Source organism: Octopus sinensis, linkage group LG4, assembly GCF_006345805.1.
Source record: "Octopus sinensis linkage group LG4, ASM634580v1, whole genome shotgun sequence".
NCBI lineage: Eukaryota > Metazoa > Mollusca > Cephalopoda > Octopoda > Octopodidae > Octopus > Octopus sinensis.
In genome coordinates, this window is record NC_043000.1 from 20486305 (window position 1) to 20503783 (window position 17479).

At 36.5% G+C, this 17479-nt stretch overlaps 1 protein-coding gene across 6 annotated transcripts in view; it reads left to right on the plus strand.

The window, feature by feature from the left end:
- Positions 1-17479, plus strand: part of LOC115210259 — a 206797-nt gene that overhangs the window by 132255 nt on the left and 57063 nt on the right. The window contains exon 2 of one of the 6 annotated variants that reach the window (XM_036501873.1): positions 15938-15977. The exons of the other annotated variants lie outside the window; for them this stretch is intronic. Within the exon in view, the coding sequence (XP_036357766.1) occupies positions 15938-15977 (40 nt within the window). The remainder of the gene's footprint in view (positions 1-15937; positions 15978-17479) is intronic. 6 annotated transcript variants of the gene reach the window in all.

The following is a 17479-nucleotide window of genomic DNA, read 5'->3' on the forward strand; positions in this document are numbered from 1 at the left end:
ATTGGTTTATGGCATTACTTTCCATGGTTTACAATCTTGCAGTTTGTTGAAATGATTGTAAGCCATCAAATAAATTTAACGTGATATGCTCTATTTTTCACTTATCAATACTTCTGAGATGCAAGTAAACTTGCAGATTTCCTGCTTGTTTAAAACATGAGTTTCCACAAGAGAAATTCTCCTCTTTACAATTTCAGCCAGGCCATTGCATAAGTACTTCCTAAGATTAATGCTTCGATTAGCTAATCCTTCTCCATGTGGTAAGTAGCTTGCTAACCAACCACATGGTTCCGGGTTCAGTCCCACTGGGTGGCACCTTGGGCAAGTGTCTTCTGCTATAGCCCCAAGCCGACCAATGCCTTGTGAGTGGATTTGGTAGACGGAAACTGAAAGAAGCCCGTCGTATGTATGTTTATGTATGTGTCTGTGTTTATCCCCCTAGCATTGCTTGACAACCGATGCTGGTGAGCTTACGTGCCTGTCATCTAGCGGTTTGGCAAAAGAGACCGATAGAATAAGTACTGGGCTTACAAAGAATAAGTCCCGGGGTCGATTTGCTCGACTAAAGGCAGTGCTCCAGCATGGCCGCTGTCAAATGACTGAAACAAGTAAAAGAGTGTATATATATATATATATATATATATATATAGTCATTACTAAAGCGACAGACAGTGCTAGTAAGTACCAGCATTGCTAGAAATAACAGTTAAAACAACTCTTAGCTACATGAGAGCACTTGACTCCATCTTGCTTGTCAGCCTGTCTCCCTTGTCAGTCTTAGAAAAGTGCTCTCACATGGCTAAGTTTTAACTGTTATTTCTAGCAATACTGGCACCTACTAGTACCCTCTATCACTTTAGTGATGACTGCACTAGTTGCCTATCGGTTCAAAATTGTGAATACTCACCTTAATATTTTATATATATATATATATATATATATATATATATATATATATATGTATATATATATATGTGTGTGTGTGTATTTTCAATGTGTACAAATAACACAGAAAAATAAATAAATAGTTACCAGGGTAGCAAAATTCACATAATTGCCAAGGACATTACAGCCTACTTATAAAAATAGAAATTCCAGGGTTAAGCGAAATGTTTCTTGTATAACATGGATAAATTAAGAAATGGAGTCAAATGCAGGTGTTATTTAAATCTTTATACTTCCAACATATGTTTCGAAGAGCACATTAATATTATTCTGGAGGGATAAAATAATGTAAAACAACGCATTTGTCTTGTCAGTTAAAACAGCTTATTAATGAGTTTGTTCTTTTTGTCTCTGACGAGATGATTGCATTGTTTTACATCATTTTATTCCCTCCAGAATAATATCAATTTTTTTCTTCGAAACATATGTCAGAAGTATAAAGATTTGAATAACACCTGCATTTGACTCCATTTCTTAATTTATATATATATAGTATTATTTTGGATCTCTATCTTAAGACTTACAGATGGGAGATGTTCTGTGTGTTTATACATAGATGTTTATATCTTTTATGAATTTATTGCATTTATATTAATATTTATATTCTTTAAATGTATTTCCTATATTGTGATAAAACATGTAACACAAAATAAAAATGGTATCACATATTCCAGTCATTATTTTAATATAAATATATATATATATATATATATATATATATATATATATATAACATAACCCAAAAAGAAAGAACAATTAAAAACCCTTCCCTACATCTCTACACACAACCCACTCAACAATGAGGCATTCAGCACCATACTACAAAGCACAGCCCTGCTAAAGGGAGACCCAAAGATGAACCGGATCCTCGAAACACACACCATCATTAAAAGTAAACGGCAACCAAAATCCTTGAAAAGGATTTTAATCCAAGCTAAACTGCACTCAACATCAACCACAAAACCAGCAGTTAGAAAATGTGGAAGGCCCAACTGCGGAATCTGTGTCATCTTGGTAGAAGGTTCAGAATTTATACTAGAACAAGGCCATCAGTTCACCATTAGAGCAAACTTCACCTGCGCATCAGAAAACTTAATTTACGTCTTAACATGCGCAGGCTGCAATAGGCAGTATATAGGCCATACAAAAAATAGCTTACGTAACAGGATGGTGGTGCATAAATCACAAATTAGAAACCCTGAATACCGGAAAATACCGGTCAGCGGACACATAGATAGATGTGCTGCAAATGTAAATCCGAAATTTACAACTTACCCACTTTATAAATTCAGTGACAGCGTAACCTTCACGCAACGCCAAAATAAAGAACTTTATTTCATCAAAAAATTTAGACCAAGTTTGAACACCCTGGGCCAGGAATATTAAAACAAAACATTGGTCCTCCGAAAAAGAGAAATGAAATTCTACCACAACCACTACGACTGCCCCAACTCGCACTACTACTACAACCACCGTGGTCACTGTTGCTACGGCCACAGTGAGGGAATTATAATAATGGAGGTGGGGCGAATTACAATTTCTCAGATCCTTAAACAGTCACTCACGCTAACAATGATATGTCTTAGGGAAGGAAAAATGTATAAAAAGATCTCTTTCTCTACGAGCAGATCTAATCCTGATTCGTCAAAAAACTGATGACGTATTACCTCAGTGGTCAAGCTATTGTCACCCTGCTTGGTCGGTTTCCCCACACGATACAGCAATGGATCAGACCCGATTCTGATTGGTCAAAACATTGATGACATCTCGTTCTGCTGGACTAGCCACCTAACAGGATACAGTTATGGGTCAGATCTAATTTCGATTCGTCAAAAAAATGATGACATATTTCTTCCGTGGCCAAACTGTCGTTCCGCTTGGTTGGTTTCCTAACAGGATACAGTTAGGAGTCTTTTCACTATATTCGTTGAAACTGGGTTTTGATTGGTTTGGAACTATATGACGTCAGTGAAAAGTGCAAGTGACCACAGCTTAGCTGAGCTGATATAAATCCAACAATCACAAAATTCACCAAAATTATGCGAGCAGACACCGACCAAAAATCATTACTGTTGCTCCCATTGGAACACAAGGTAAAATCTAAAATGAACTCCTCGCCTTTTCAAGAACATGAATTTTTTATATTTGACTCTATTGAATGTATGTCACAATTATGAACTACTACATCATACTCTTTAAACATATAGCATGGACTCCCCTTATTATATATGAATTTTTTATATTTGACTCTATTGAATATTATATATGAATTTTTTATATTTGACTCCATTGAATATATGTCACAATTATGAACTATTACATCATACTCTTTAAACATATAGCATGAACTCTCTTTATTATATATAATTTTTTTGATAAGGTTCGTCATTTCAAGAACCGAAACATGTTAAAAATTAAAATTTGTCTAATATAGCAGCATTTTCAAACTTCATTTTTTACAAATATATACCCACTCGTATACGAGCTAATCTTATTATAAATATATATATATATATATATATATATATATATACACAATTGAGATAGGGGTTGTGAATGCAACCCTCCATGGGATAACATACATCCAATATACCGCTAGTGAAGTACCCAACAAAGTTAATACATAAATGTTAAGAATTGCGATGCAATAAATTCATTTACTGTATTATATGGGCAAAGGTAAAATGTTTTACCACAAATTAATAATACAAAATAAGAAAATGGAGAAATACATCTAAATCAATTATCAACTACCAGATAATACCTAATCACATTCTTTATTAAACCACTCTTATGTAGTGGTTTAATAAAGTATGTGATTAGGTATTATCTGGTAGTTGATAATTGATTTAGATGTATTTCTCCATTTTCTTATTTTATATATATATATATATATATATATATATATATACAGGGTGTTTCAAAAATTTGATATCACAGAAACTACAAAGTCAAAACAAATGAAACTAAACAGGCTTAATGTTGAGTAGCACAAGATTTATTCTTCCAAATTTGAATGAGAAATTCAAAGGTATGTGGATTCCATGAACAATTTCACAAATACGCACCACCTGAGACACGGCACATGTCAAGTCAGTTGTCCAGCTCCTCCCAAACATGCTGTAGCATATCTTGGGTAACAGTCTCCAGTACGGTAGTGATTCTCTGCTTAACAACATACCGAAAATTTAGAAATAGCAGCCAAAGACAGCTTATTCCTTTTTACTACAGATATTACTCCATAGATAACAATACTTGTAACTCACATAGGCAAAAGAAGTGTGTGTTTCACACTTGAATGCCTTACATTCTAAGGGTGCTGAACCTCATCCAGGTCATGACTGTTGGATACCCAATATGCCATTGTCTGCATTGCAACCCACCTGGATGGTTGAGGTGCCCCAGAGGCAAGGTAGCTTTGGTGCTGTAACCAGCTCAGATTAGATGACAGTTGACTGAAGTGTAAATTATACCTTTTGAAAATTCACTTCCATTCCTTCTTGACCAGATCCAATTGGAACACTTCTTAGCTGTTTCTGCCGTTGCCCTAACTCTTTCATTACCATATTTCTGTTGAGATGCTCTGTGTTTCTTTCAATTATTTTAAATATAACAAAGAATTTAGTAAAATAACTTAATCATCATTAAGCTAGTGTTGGGAACATAAATTGGGACTAAGGTTTGATGGAAGATTTTAATTCAAAATTTATGAAAACAAGACATTTGTACTACAGAGCCAAACCGGTTTCAGCCGGGTTGGTAATGAAAGGGTTAAGAGGTTTGGATCTCTGCCTCCCAGAAATTGAAAACCATTTCATAAGATCATTGGCCTTCCTTTATGGTGAGGACTTTGGTTTGGAAGTCAGATTCTCTCCAGAGTTTTCATTTAACAACATCAAACATTTCCCTACTTAGAATCAAAGGTCAAGATCAGTGGTTCTTAACCAGAGTCCATAAAAGATTTTTGGGGACCTACACAGCAAAATAGTATATTGGGGATTCACAATAGTATTTTAAGGGTCCCTGAAAAAATTTTGCTTTAGATGTATGCATTGGCATTTATTGCAAAAAACATCTAGGTTTCTTTCTCTGACATTTTACATAGTTCAACCCATACAAATTAATGTGTGAAAATATTAATAAATAATTTTCTATAAATTAGGTTTTAAACATTGAATGGCTATGAGGGTTCACCAGAATAAAATATCAAATAGGCTTTGTACCAAAGTGATTACAAATAGCAGTTTATATTCTGTGTGGGTGTGTCTTAGGTGTAGCTTTGTAAGTTTAAATTTCCAAGAAAAATGAGAAAATAAAAAGAATTGTGTGTGAGGAGAAAGAGAGTGGTTTTATATATATATAGGGATGTTGGTGCAGACAGGAAAAATAGAACTCAAAATATGAGTATATTTATATTTTCATTAATATTTAACAGAAGTAACAGAATGACTCAAGGTCCAAGAGTTTCATACAATGGTACTTATCAAACTGTTCTTTGATTGGTGCTAATGCATGAAACTCTTAGATCTTGAGTCACTCTGTTACTTCTACAAAGTATTAATATATATATAATATATAAATTAGAGAAAAAAAACACTATTATGTAATTCAAACAATGGTAGACATAAACCAAATCATAAATATAATATATTTTTATAAAACATATAACTAGATCACAAAAAGTATAAAAATGAATAATCAATATATAATAAGTAAAAACACTAAAAAAAACTATGTATGTTTCATAGCTATAATTAAATTTGAATTACAATTAAATTTAAATTTAATCGAAAATTAATTCAATTTAAAATTATAGTAACTCTTCAGGTTAACAATAATAGTTAAATAAATAAGCAAATAAAAAAAATAAAATAATGATTTTTTCTTATAGAAGAAACTCCATTAACTAAATTTGAAACTTAAAACATATATATCAAATATGGTGTGCAAGAGAGAGGACTGCACTGGTATGGTCAGGTGTTTTTTAATGATGAAGACAGCTGTGTGAGGAAGTGCCACACCCTAACTGTGGAAGGAACCTGTGGAAGAGGTAGACCCAAGCAGACATGGGATGAGGTGGTGAAGCATGACTTTCGAACATTAGGCTTCACAAAGGCAATGACAGGAGACCGAGACCTTTGGACATATGCTGTGAATGAGAAGACCTGGCAACTAAAGTGAGATCACAGCCATGGCCCATGCCAGTGTTGTATATCCGGCCCTTTTAAAAGTACCCTTGATGCATTGGGCGATATGATATGCTTGAGAAAAGTTGTTGAGTCAAGTAAAACCAATATTGTAGCTGTGGCCAGTGCCCTCTGACTGGCTCCCATGCCAGTGACACATAAAAAACACCATCTGAACGTGGTCAACATCAGGTCTGTCTGACTTGCTTCCATGCTGGTGGCACGTAAAAAGCACCATCCGAACGTGATTGATGCCAGTGCCCACTCCCAACTGGCTCCCATGTCAGTGGCACATAAATGGTACCACCCGAACGTGGTTGATGCCAATGCTTCTTGACTGGCTTCCATGCCGGTAGCACATAAGAAGCACTATCTGAACGTGATCAATGCCAGGTCTGCCTGGCTGGCTCCTGTGCTGGTGGCACATAAAAAGCACCCACTACACTCTTGGAGTGGTTGGTGTTAGGAAGGGCATCCAGCTGTTGAAACATTGCCAGATCAGATTGGAACTTGGTGCACCCGCTGGTTTTGTAGACCTCCTTCAAACTGTCCAACCCATGCCAGCATGAAAAACTGGCACTAAACGATGATGATGATGGTATGTATGTATATATATATATATATGTGTGTGTGTGTGTGTGTGTGTGTGTGTGTGTGTATACATATGCACATACATACACCCATATACGTATTATGTATGTATGTATATGTATATATATTATATATATATATATATACATGTATGTATGGGTTTGTGTATGTGTATATGTATGCATGTATATATATATATATATATATATATACATGTATGTATGGGTTTGTGTATATGTATGCATGTATATATGTATATATATATATATATATATATATATATATATATATATATATATTATATACATATATATATATACATGTATGTATGGGTTTGTGTATGTGTATATGTATGCATGTATATATGTATATATATATATATATATATATATACATATATATATACATGTATGTATGGGTTTGTGTATGTGTATATGTATGCATGTATATATGTATATATACATATATATAAATATACGATAAATAAGACCCCAAAGTACTATATGTAGATGCATATAATGCTGTAGGGTTACACCTGATTGATTTAGAAATTCGTTTTCCCAAATTATTTATATGTATGTGTATATGTGTATATATATATATATATATATATATATATATATATATATATAGCCATGTGCTTTCAGGTTTAGTCTCACTCCATGGCACCTTGTGTCCAGTGTCTTGTACTATATAGCCTGTGGGTCAGCCAAGGCCATATATGTGGATTTAGTAGACAGAAACTGATGGGTGGAAAAACACAATTATGCAGTTAAATAAGTATGAGTTTGAATTAATCCTCTTTGATAAGAAGCTGAACTTAAGCTGCTATACACTCCTCCCTCTTGGCATCAAACATCTCTAGGAGCCTCAGGGTAACTGTCAACAACAACTTAAGCTGGAATGCCCACATAAACAACAAAGTCAACATGGCCCACAGGGCGTGCTCCTGAATCCTTAGAACTTTTGGGTCTAGAGATACTTCTACCATTATTATCCTTCTCTTCTCATCTTTTTCCCATTCTCATCTTGAATACTGCTGTCCACTGAGGTCTACCTACATGAAACAAAGTATTATAAAAATTGAAGCATCCCCAGGGATTGGCCACAAGGAAAATAGATGACAGGACAGGTTTTGACAATTGGAATCATCTTGAGAAACTCAAACCATACTCCCTCCAATGCTGCTGTGTGTGCTATTTCATTTGTAAGGTGTGGAAAATATTCCAACAGTATTGCCCAAATGATGTTAAGAAATACATAAAGTTTGGCTATTCTCCTCTACAAAAATCATGCTTGCATCACATCTCAATACAAAGACAGAGCTATTTCACCTCAACAGGTCCTGCTCTTTAAAATCATGCCAAGACATATAAAGGAAGAAAAAAGAACTCATAACATTCAAATGGTTCCTGGGTGAATGCCTCCAACAAATTCCAGATAAATCTCCTGCACCCAATAACCATTTACTCTCTGCAAACAATAACCCTTTACTCAACTGTTATAATGCCCCATAAATGACCAAAATATGAAATGTCATTAAATGGTGCTTTAATGTTGGTCATGGCTTGGGCCAAATTCTAGTTAAAACTTATCAAAGTATTTAAGTATGTGTGTGTGCATGTATGTATGCAATGCCAGTGTCTATACATGTGAGCATGTGTGTGTATTTGTTTATATGTCACTCATTTCTATTAAAGTTGTGACATTTATGTTGTTGAAAATGCTTTTAATAAATCCTTGAAGTTGCTTGAAATAAAGCATCCTTTATTTGAAAAACAAGTAAGGGTTAGTGAAAGGAAGAGCATTTTGCTGTAAAATAAATCTGCAATCACACACCTATGTGGATTTTCATGATACTTTCAATCAACTTAGACAATGCCTTAACTATACTACTCCTGATTACTAACTGTATATAAACACTTTATCCAAATGTAAATTTTGTTTTATTCGATTCTCTATCTGAACAATTTTTAATAGGAAATCCATTATGTATTTGTCCGACATGTAAAACTTTGTAATTCCTATTAGCAAATGGTTGGTGAATAAATAACACCAAAATATTTTCCAATTTCCTGTTTGGTTTATATATATGTAATGTATGTTTGCAATGTATGTATGTAATGTATGTATGTTATGTATGTATGTATGTATGCATGTCCTTGACTTCAACACATGTGTATATTTTGATATAGTAATTTGACTTTAACATTCCTTTCTAGTGTGTGGCTTTACTTAGAATAACAGCCCTTAATGTAATAATTATATATATATATATATATATATAACACTTGTTTCTGTCTTCATCCCTGATCTTTCTCTCTCCAGTCAGGTAACCTTGTACTTCCTCTTCAGCAAGACACCTACCTCAGCCTCATTATAACCTTTTCATCATCATCATCTCCTCTAATGCCTCCTCCCCTCTTAAAAGTTTTCGTCTTGTAAGTACTTAGTGACCCTGTCCATGCAGATGCCACTTAAAAGCATCCAGTCCAGTTTGCTGAATAGTTGGTGTTAAGAAGGGCATCCAGCTGTAAAAACCTTGCCAAAACTGACCTCGACTGTGCTTGCGCCACATAAAAAAGCACTAAGTCCATCTGCTGAGTGGTTGGTGTTAGGAACGGCATGCAGCTGTAAAAATCCTGCCAAAACAGTCACAGAAGTCCAGTGCAGGCTTTGGCTTGGCTGGCTCTTGTGGTATCATCCCACCCATGCTAGCATGGAACATGGATGTCTAATGATGATATATACCTGGATAAATGCTTCCAACAAATTCCAGATAAACCTCCTACACATATAGATATGTATATCATCATCAAAACACCATTCAAGAATTCCTTATACCGACATCAGTTTCAGCAATTTCTGTTGCTTCATCAGTAAGGACTGGCTTGACTTCAGCAGATTCTGGACTTAATTCTCTGTCAGTATGTATGTTTCGTTCATAGAAATCTATGGATGATTTAGTGAATCACTAATGTATATACAGAAAATTAATATAGACAGCCGTGTGCAATGTTTTACCAAAAAGGAAAACTATAATTGTCACTACATGTGACTAGAGTATTAGGAACACCTACATTGCTAGAAATAAAATGCTCTAATATTGTAGTCAAAGCACATAATTGTATGCATGCATACTGACAGGGATTATAATCATCCAAAAACACCATTCGAGATTTTCTATATTTAGATGCCTTCACCTATTTTAAAGCAAAGTATTATAATAATAATAATAATAATGAATTTATTGTATACAGTGCTCAGGTGCACCACAACTTGTCAAAAGTGCGTATAAAGCATATGCAGTAATGTACAAATGTCTGCAAAGTGAACAGTGTATGAGTCAGATACATGCTTGCATGCGTATGGAGGGGGGAAAATCAGGTGTAGTGTTGACGAATCTCAGGAAGCCTGGAAGTTTTGAAGGATGCAGTGCTCCGACAACAGACAGCTGATGCTGGCAGTTTGTTCTATGCTTCAGCAACTCTTAGTGTGAAAAAATGTTTCCGAAAGTCATGGGAGCTGTGCTGTTTTCTGACTTTGTAAACATGTCCACAGGTGTTAGACAGGTGGAATTTAAAAAGGTGCTCAGAGTTATTGTTAGTAAGATGGTTAATAATTTTATGGGCATCACAATTTGGTTTTATTCCTAACTCCAGCTGCTATAATCAACTCATCGAGTTTCTTGAGGACACGTATTTCCCCAGTGCCAAACATATCTTCACAAAATACTTGAAATGGATTATATGGCTTGTATAACAGTGACACTCATCCATAGAATGTCTGGGCTAAATCTGACAGTTTGTATAAAAGAGGAAAAAAAATATCACAGCCAAAAATAAAAGTATTTTTGAAAAATTAAAAATTATCAACTAGATTATGGCTGGGTGATAACAGTTTACTCAAAGAAGCTGTCCTCAGCTTCCACCATGACTTCAAGATGGCTCCTGAATCTGATGCATGCATTCTTCACTGTATCCCTGGATTGATCTTCAAACACCTCCTTGATCTTGGTCACCAGTTCAACCTTGGTGTTGCAGGCAGAACAGCTGGTGTCATTCTCAGCTGCACCCCACAAACAGTAATCTATAGGATTGCAATTGGGGGAATTAGGAGGCCAGAAATTGGGGCTGGTGAAGTCATAGAAATTCTCTGACAACTACTTTTAACTCTTTCTGAAGGTATGGCAAAGAGTCAAATTCTGCTGTCAACCATATGGCCTCCCAGCAGTAACCCTCTCCTGCCAGGGTTTGACCGCAATCTCCTGCAACTTCATATAGCTGTCTGAATTGAGCTGCCTAAGGCCCTGTACAAAGATGTGGGATTGAATTTTGGTGTGCAGATGCAGTCAGAATGCCTACTCTGTTCCTTCCTGTTGGTAAAAGCTTTGTAGTCTCCATTGCAACTGTCCATGTTATGTCTTACAGCCATTACAATGTTCACATAGCATTGAGCAGCAGTCATGATGTTAGCATTTTGATGCCTGGTGTGAATCATCATGACACAAGTAACTCTTTTCCAAAACAAGGTGGTATTCGACTGATGCCTGAGGGTCACATCAAGTGGCTTCTAGTGGCAGAAGCCTGAACTACAATGGGCTTGTCCCACAGAGAACATTTCCAGTTTCTCTTGGGTAGCCCCTCCTATTCAGATGGCTTCCAATTCACTTTCAGCTAACTTTTTCTCAATTACAACTATAATCTTTATGCTCTCCAATGCCATTCCTGAAAAAAGAAAACAAAAAAGTGTTAAATTTACCCCTAACACCCTGTACAACATGACATGATGTCAAGACAAGGAGACTCTCACCCATGGTGGAAGTTGACTCATGACTGGGTAAGACCACTTCCAAAACCCATTTCACTCAAAGAAACTTCTCGTGTTTGGTTCCCACCACCCATCATTGATAATGTTTCCATATGGTTACCAAGGCCTACAAGGCACTTATATCATTTCACGTTGACCACAAGTTAGCCTCCCAGCAACAGCCTGACCATCTGGATGTAGGAATCTACAATGCCAAGTGAGTCCACTACTGACCCCATACACTCTGCTACACAAGCTGCATGAAAGATCATGTTGGATATCACACCTGTTTCTTTATTACCCACAGGGGGCTAAACATAAAGAGGACAAACAAGGACAGACAAACGGATTAAGTCGATTACATTGATCCCAGTGCGTAACTGGTACTTAATTTATTGACCCCGAAAGGATTAAAGGCAAAGTCGACCTCAGCAGAATTTGAACTCAGAACGTAACGGCAGACGAAATACGGCTACGCATTTCGCCCGGCGTGCTAACGTTTCTGCCAGCTCACTGCCTTATATCACATCGGTAGACCAGGGCATCCGTATGGCCACACTTGTAGCTGAGTAGACCTGCCTTTGTGAAGCAGTCATGACCACACTGGTCACATGAAAGAGTCTCTTTTGTGCTCTTCTCAGGAAGAGTGTTCACATCCTTTTTATAGTTACCAGAATGTTTTAACTCAGTGTATGCTACCCAATTGTTCTCAAATTCTTTAACAACAGTTGCAATCAGATTCCTTTACAGCTCCCCATCTGATGCCAGATCTTACCAGGGGTTAGTATCAATATTAGTGTATCTCTAAGATTATCTCTGAAACACTTGGTTCACTTGCTGTGGCAACATTTTTCTTGCTCCACCTCACCAAGCATCACCTGTTTTGGGATACAGGTGTCCTTTAAATGGAGAAGATGACCAGACCATTTTAGTTGGTGTTTCATTATCATGGACTCAAGAAGTGGTTTAGTATGACTGAATAAAAATCAATAATATTGAACTGGGTTGTTTGTTGCTTTATGTTATTAAATTATTCTGTTACTGACATACTATTGTTTTATAAGAGAAAGAATATTGCATTTATTTCTATTTTAAATGGAATAAAGTCCATGATTAGCATACTAAATATTCATAATTTGTTTTTGTTTTTATTTTTGTTAGGATTTTTGTGGTAGTGGTGGTGAGGGGTTAATTTAATTGTTTTTAAACTGGTAAACACCATACCCACCCACAAAAAATATTAATAAATTGTTTTCATCACTCCCCCTCATATTAATGAGAAGTGAAAATGTTTACCTCCATATAATTCTTCATTTTTGCTATGGTGTGTTTGGAAAATTCAGAAAGTTTAAAACCATCTTAACTGATTTTAACATGGCAATTTGTCTACCCAGCTCTCCTTTTCACTCCTCACACCTTTCCTTGCTGTGAGAAACTTTGGGTTAATTAGTTTCAATTGAGGATTTCTAGAAAAAAATATACTTATGATCTTTAAGAGTAATATATGGTAAGCATGAGAGGCAAAGGCTAAATAGTCTATTCTGTCAGCAATATTCAAGCTGGTAGTTGTAGCTTTAATAGGCTAATAGAATTGCATTGTTGCTAGAGATTTTTGCAAATATCGATGAAGCTGTTGATAATAATTTATTGAACCTACTTTTGTCTATAGTGTCAACGCTTTTGATCTAAACTGACAAAGCATAAATTTCTCTTCGTGTTTTTTGTTTTTTTTAATTTCATGAAGCTGTTAAATTCATGCTCAAAACAATCACTCCCTGGCTTACACTAAAATGCAGAAAGCAGATTGCACAGCACATCTGAAACACAAATACTGCCCAGCAATATTATATAACTGGCATTACACATACTCTGCACAATAGATGAAACACTCAAATAACACCAGGAAACAAAACAAATGCAGTTCTTCATTCTCCAATGCAACAATGCTCCACACGCCTCAAGAACAAAACAGTGCACCTGATGATACTGTATAAACTCACATAAAAACTGTTATGAAGCTGATGACCATACCTGCTAACTAAATTAGCATGCTCGTTTATTTAGCAGGTATTTTAACTTAACTTGATGCTTGATCACAAGACGCCCTGAATCTTAAGAGTCTTCTCTTTTACTCTTTTACTTGTTTCAGTCATTTGACTGTGGTCATGCTGGAGCACCACCTTTAGTAGAGCACATCGACCCCAGGACTTATTCTTTGTAAGCCTAGTACTTATTCTATTGGTCTCTTTTGCCGAACTGCTAAGTTACGGGGATGTAAACACACCAGCATTGGTTGTCAAATGATGCTGGAGGGGACAAACACAGACACACAAACGTATATATATACACACATACATAGACACACACACACACATACACACATATATATATATATATATATATGTATATATATATACATACATATATATATATGACAGGCTTCTTTCAGCTTCCGTCTACCAAATCCACTCACAAGGCTTTGGTCGGCCCGAGGCTATAGTAGAAGACACTTGCCCAAGGTGCCACACAGTGGGACTGAACCTGGAACCATGTGGTTCATAAGCAAGCTACTTACCACACAGCCACTCCTACACCTTCCTTAGGATTCTTGCAGAATACAGGATGGTACCTTTCAGTAGGTCAACAATGTGAATTCCAATTCTAATCTCTTTCAGTCTCTTAGGTAGCATTTTGGGTGTTGTGCCAAGTGAACCAAACTACTACAGGAATAATTGTTGTCTTGGTCTTCCACAGTCTCCTCAACTCTATGGCTAAATCCTGATATTTCTCAATTCATTCAATTTATTTAGTATTGATTCTACTATCATAGGAAATTGTAAAATCTGTGATCTTACACTGTTTGTTTATTTCGTCCTCTATGATCATATCCCATCTATTTGCTTCAATAGTATGGTCAGTCTTTATGGGGAAATCCCACAAGATCTTGTAATTCTCACTTTCTGTCGCAGCCTCTGGTTTGTGCTCATACCACTTTTCTATTGTTTTGAAGCTAGTAAAATGTTAACACAGAAAAGCAAAATAATAGTTTCAGAATTATTTTACTATTATCACCGTGACCGACCAGGCTATCAGATGTTGCTACACATCGCTGGTCACAATGCGCTTCGCATCATTTTATCCCTCAAATGACGCCACCCTGCTGGCTAAGTGAGCTGGCCAACAGAAGAAAGAGTGAGAGAAAGTTGTGGCAAAAGAGTACAGCAGGGATCGCCACCACCCCCTGCCAGAGCCTCGTGGAGCTTTAGGTGTTTTTGCTCAATAAACACTCACAACGCCTGGTCTGGGAATCGAAACCACGAGTCCGCTGCCCTAACCACTGGGCCATTGCGCCTCCACTTTACTATTATATTATGTCAAAGCAACAGTTTTATTTTGGGGATCTTTTATCTCTTACTTGTTTCAGTCATTAGACTGTGGCCATGCTGGGACACTGCCTTGAATCATTTTTATTTTAATGAGCCAACCTCAGTACTTTTTTTTAATTTTAAACCTGGTACTTAGTCTATTGGTCTCCTTTGCTGAACTGCTATATCACAGGGACGTAAACACACCAGCACAAGTTGTCAAGTGATGGTGGAGGACAAACACAGACACAGAGATACACACACACACACACACACAGACACACACACACAGACACAGAGATACACACACACATACACAGACACACACATACACACATCATCATCATCATCGTTTAACATCCGCTTTCCATGCTAGCATGGGCTGGACGATTTGACTGAGAGCTGGCGAACCAGATGGCTGCACCAGGCTCCAGTCTTGATCTGGCAGAGTTTCTACAGCTGGATGCCCTTCCTAATGCCAACCACTCTGAGAGTGTAGTGGGTGCTTTTTACATGCCATGGCACGGGGGCCAGTCAGGCGGTACTGGCAACGACCTCACTTGAATCTTTTTACACATGCCACCAGCACAGGTACCAGTAAGGCGATGTTGGTAACGATCACACTCAAATGATGCCCTTTTACGTGCCACCGGCACGGAAGCTGCTCTGGCGACGATCACACTCGGATGGTGCTCTTGGCACCCTACTAGCACAGGCTATATATTATGGGCATCTTTTACTTTCTGTCTACTAAATCCATTCACAAGGCTTTGGTAGAACACACTTGTCCAAGATGTTATGCAGTGGGACTGAACACAGAACCATGTGGTTGGGTAGCAAACTTCTTGCCACACAGCCACACCAAAAAATTTTAGAGAGTTTTGTAAAATTCAAATATTTGATAATATATTATTTTTTTACAAATATCTCAATGTAATTATTTGTTCAGACATATATAATCCAATGTAACTGCAATTATTTTGTAAAATATGTATAATGCGAAAATTGTTTTTCTTTTCTTTTTTTTTTTTTATTCCATAGCTTCCAGATATAAAATCAATTTGTCAAATGATATCATCAGGTAGATTCCTTTTTTACAACAAATTATTTGCATCTGCAAAGTATTTAATAATAATAAATTAATAATTAATATTACGTTTAAAATTCCTAGTTGTATTTTGAATATCCAGCACAGAAAGCAATGTATGGAAACTCTATTTATTTTTACATTGGAATTTGTAATTATCAACGTGACTTCTTTGAAGCATGCTATATTCTGTTACATTGTGGCGAATTGAAGCTCTTACATTGACACAATATCATAGGCTTTTAGTTGAAGAATACAGTCCACTAAAGTTTTCCTAGTTCCTGAAAGATAAGCTTCTATTAGCTTCTGAGTTCAGGCATGGCTGTGTTCTTAAAAAGTTTGCTTCAAAGCAATATGATATGATCCCGCAAAAGGGAACCTTCAAAAAGATTTAGATGTTGGCCAATGTCTTGTCAGTGGAATCTGGTGTGGAGGCACATGGCCTAGTGGTTAGAGCAGTGGACTCGCAGTCAAGGGATCGCGGGTTCAAATCTCAGACCGGGCGATGTGTGTGTATATGAGCAAAAACACCTAAGCTCCAGCAGAAGGTAATGGCAAACTTCTGCTGACTCTTTCGTCACAACTTTCTCTCATTCTTTTCTTCCTGCATCTAGCAGCTCACCTGCGAAGGACCGGCATCCCATCCAGGTGGGGAACCTATATGCCAAGGAAACTGGGAAACCGGCCCTTATGAGCCAGGCATGGCTTGAGAAGGAACAAACACACAAAACAGTGGAATTTGGTAAATGGAAAGTGTGTGGAAGTTCATTGTAGATATATATATATAGAGAGGTGTGTGTGCATGTGTCTTTAATTCATGTATATTGGCGATGAATATAAACTGAAAACTGATGCTTCATGAATGAAATCCCTTAAGATATTTGTTCTGCATCAAATTAGATACTCTCTCACCATTTATGCCATCAGAAACATAGTGAACCATTGACGGGTTCATTTTGAAGGTTCCCACAAAATGGGAACCTTCAAAAGGATTTAGATGTTGGCTAGTGTCTTGTCAGTGGAGTTCGGTAAATGGAAAGCATGTGGAAGTTCATTGTATATATATAGAGAGAGGTGTGTGTGTGCTTGTGTCTTTAGCTCGTGTATATTGGCGATGAATATAAACTGAAAACTGATGCTTCATGAATGAAATCCCTTAAGATATTTGTTCTGCATCAAATTAGACACTCTCTCATCATTTATGCCATCAGACACGTAGTGAACCAGTGACAGGTTCATTAAAAACTTGTGACTAATGACACTCTTGTTCACCAGTTGCAATAAATAAAAACCTTAATTTCAGAATAAAGAAAGCAAATTAAATCATGGTCTCATTTAGTCAGTGAATCTCTCATTATTGTGTGTCAAGCAATGAGATTTCTTCAGTATTGCTTTTCTTGGCTTGTATTTATATTTGAAGCTTTCTTTCCATTTATGTTTTGAAATATTGCACAGATTAATGACTTTGTGTCTCAAACACTATTTTCCGTAATGAT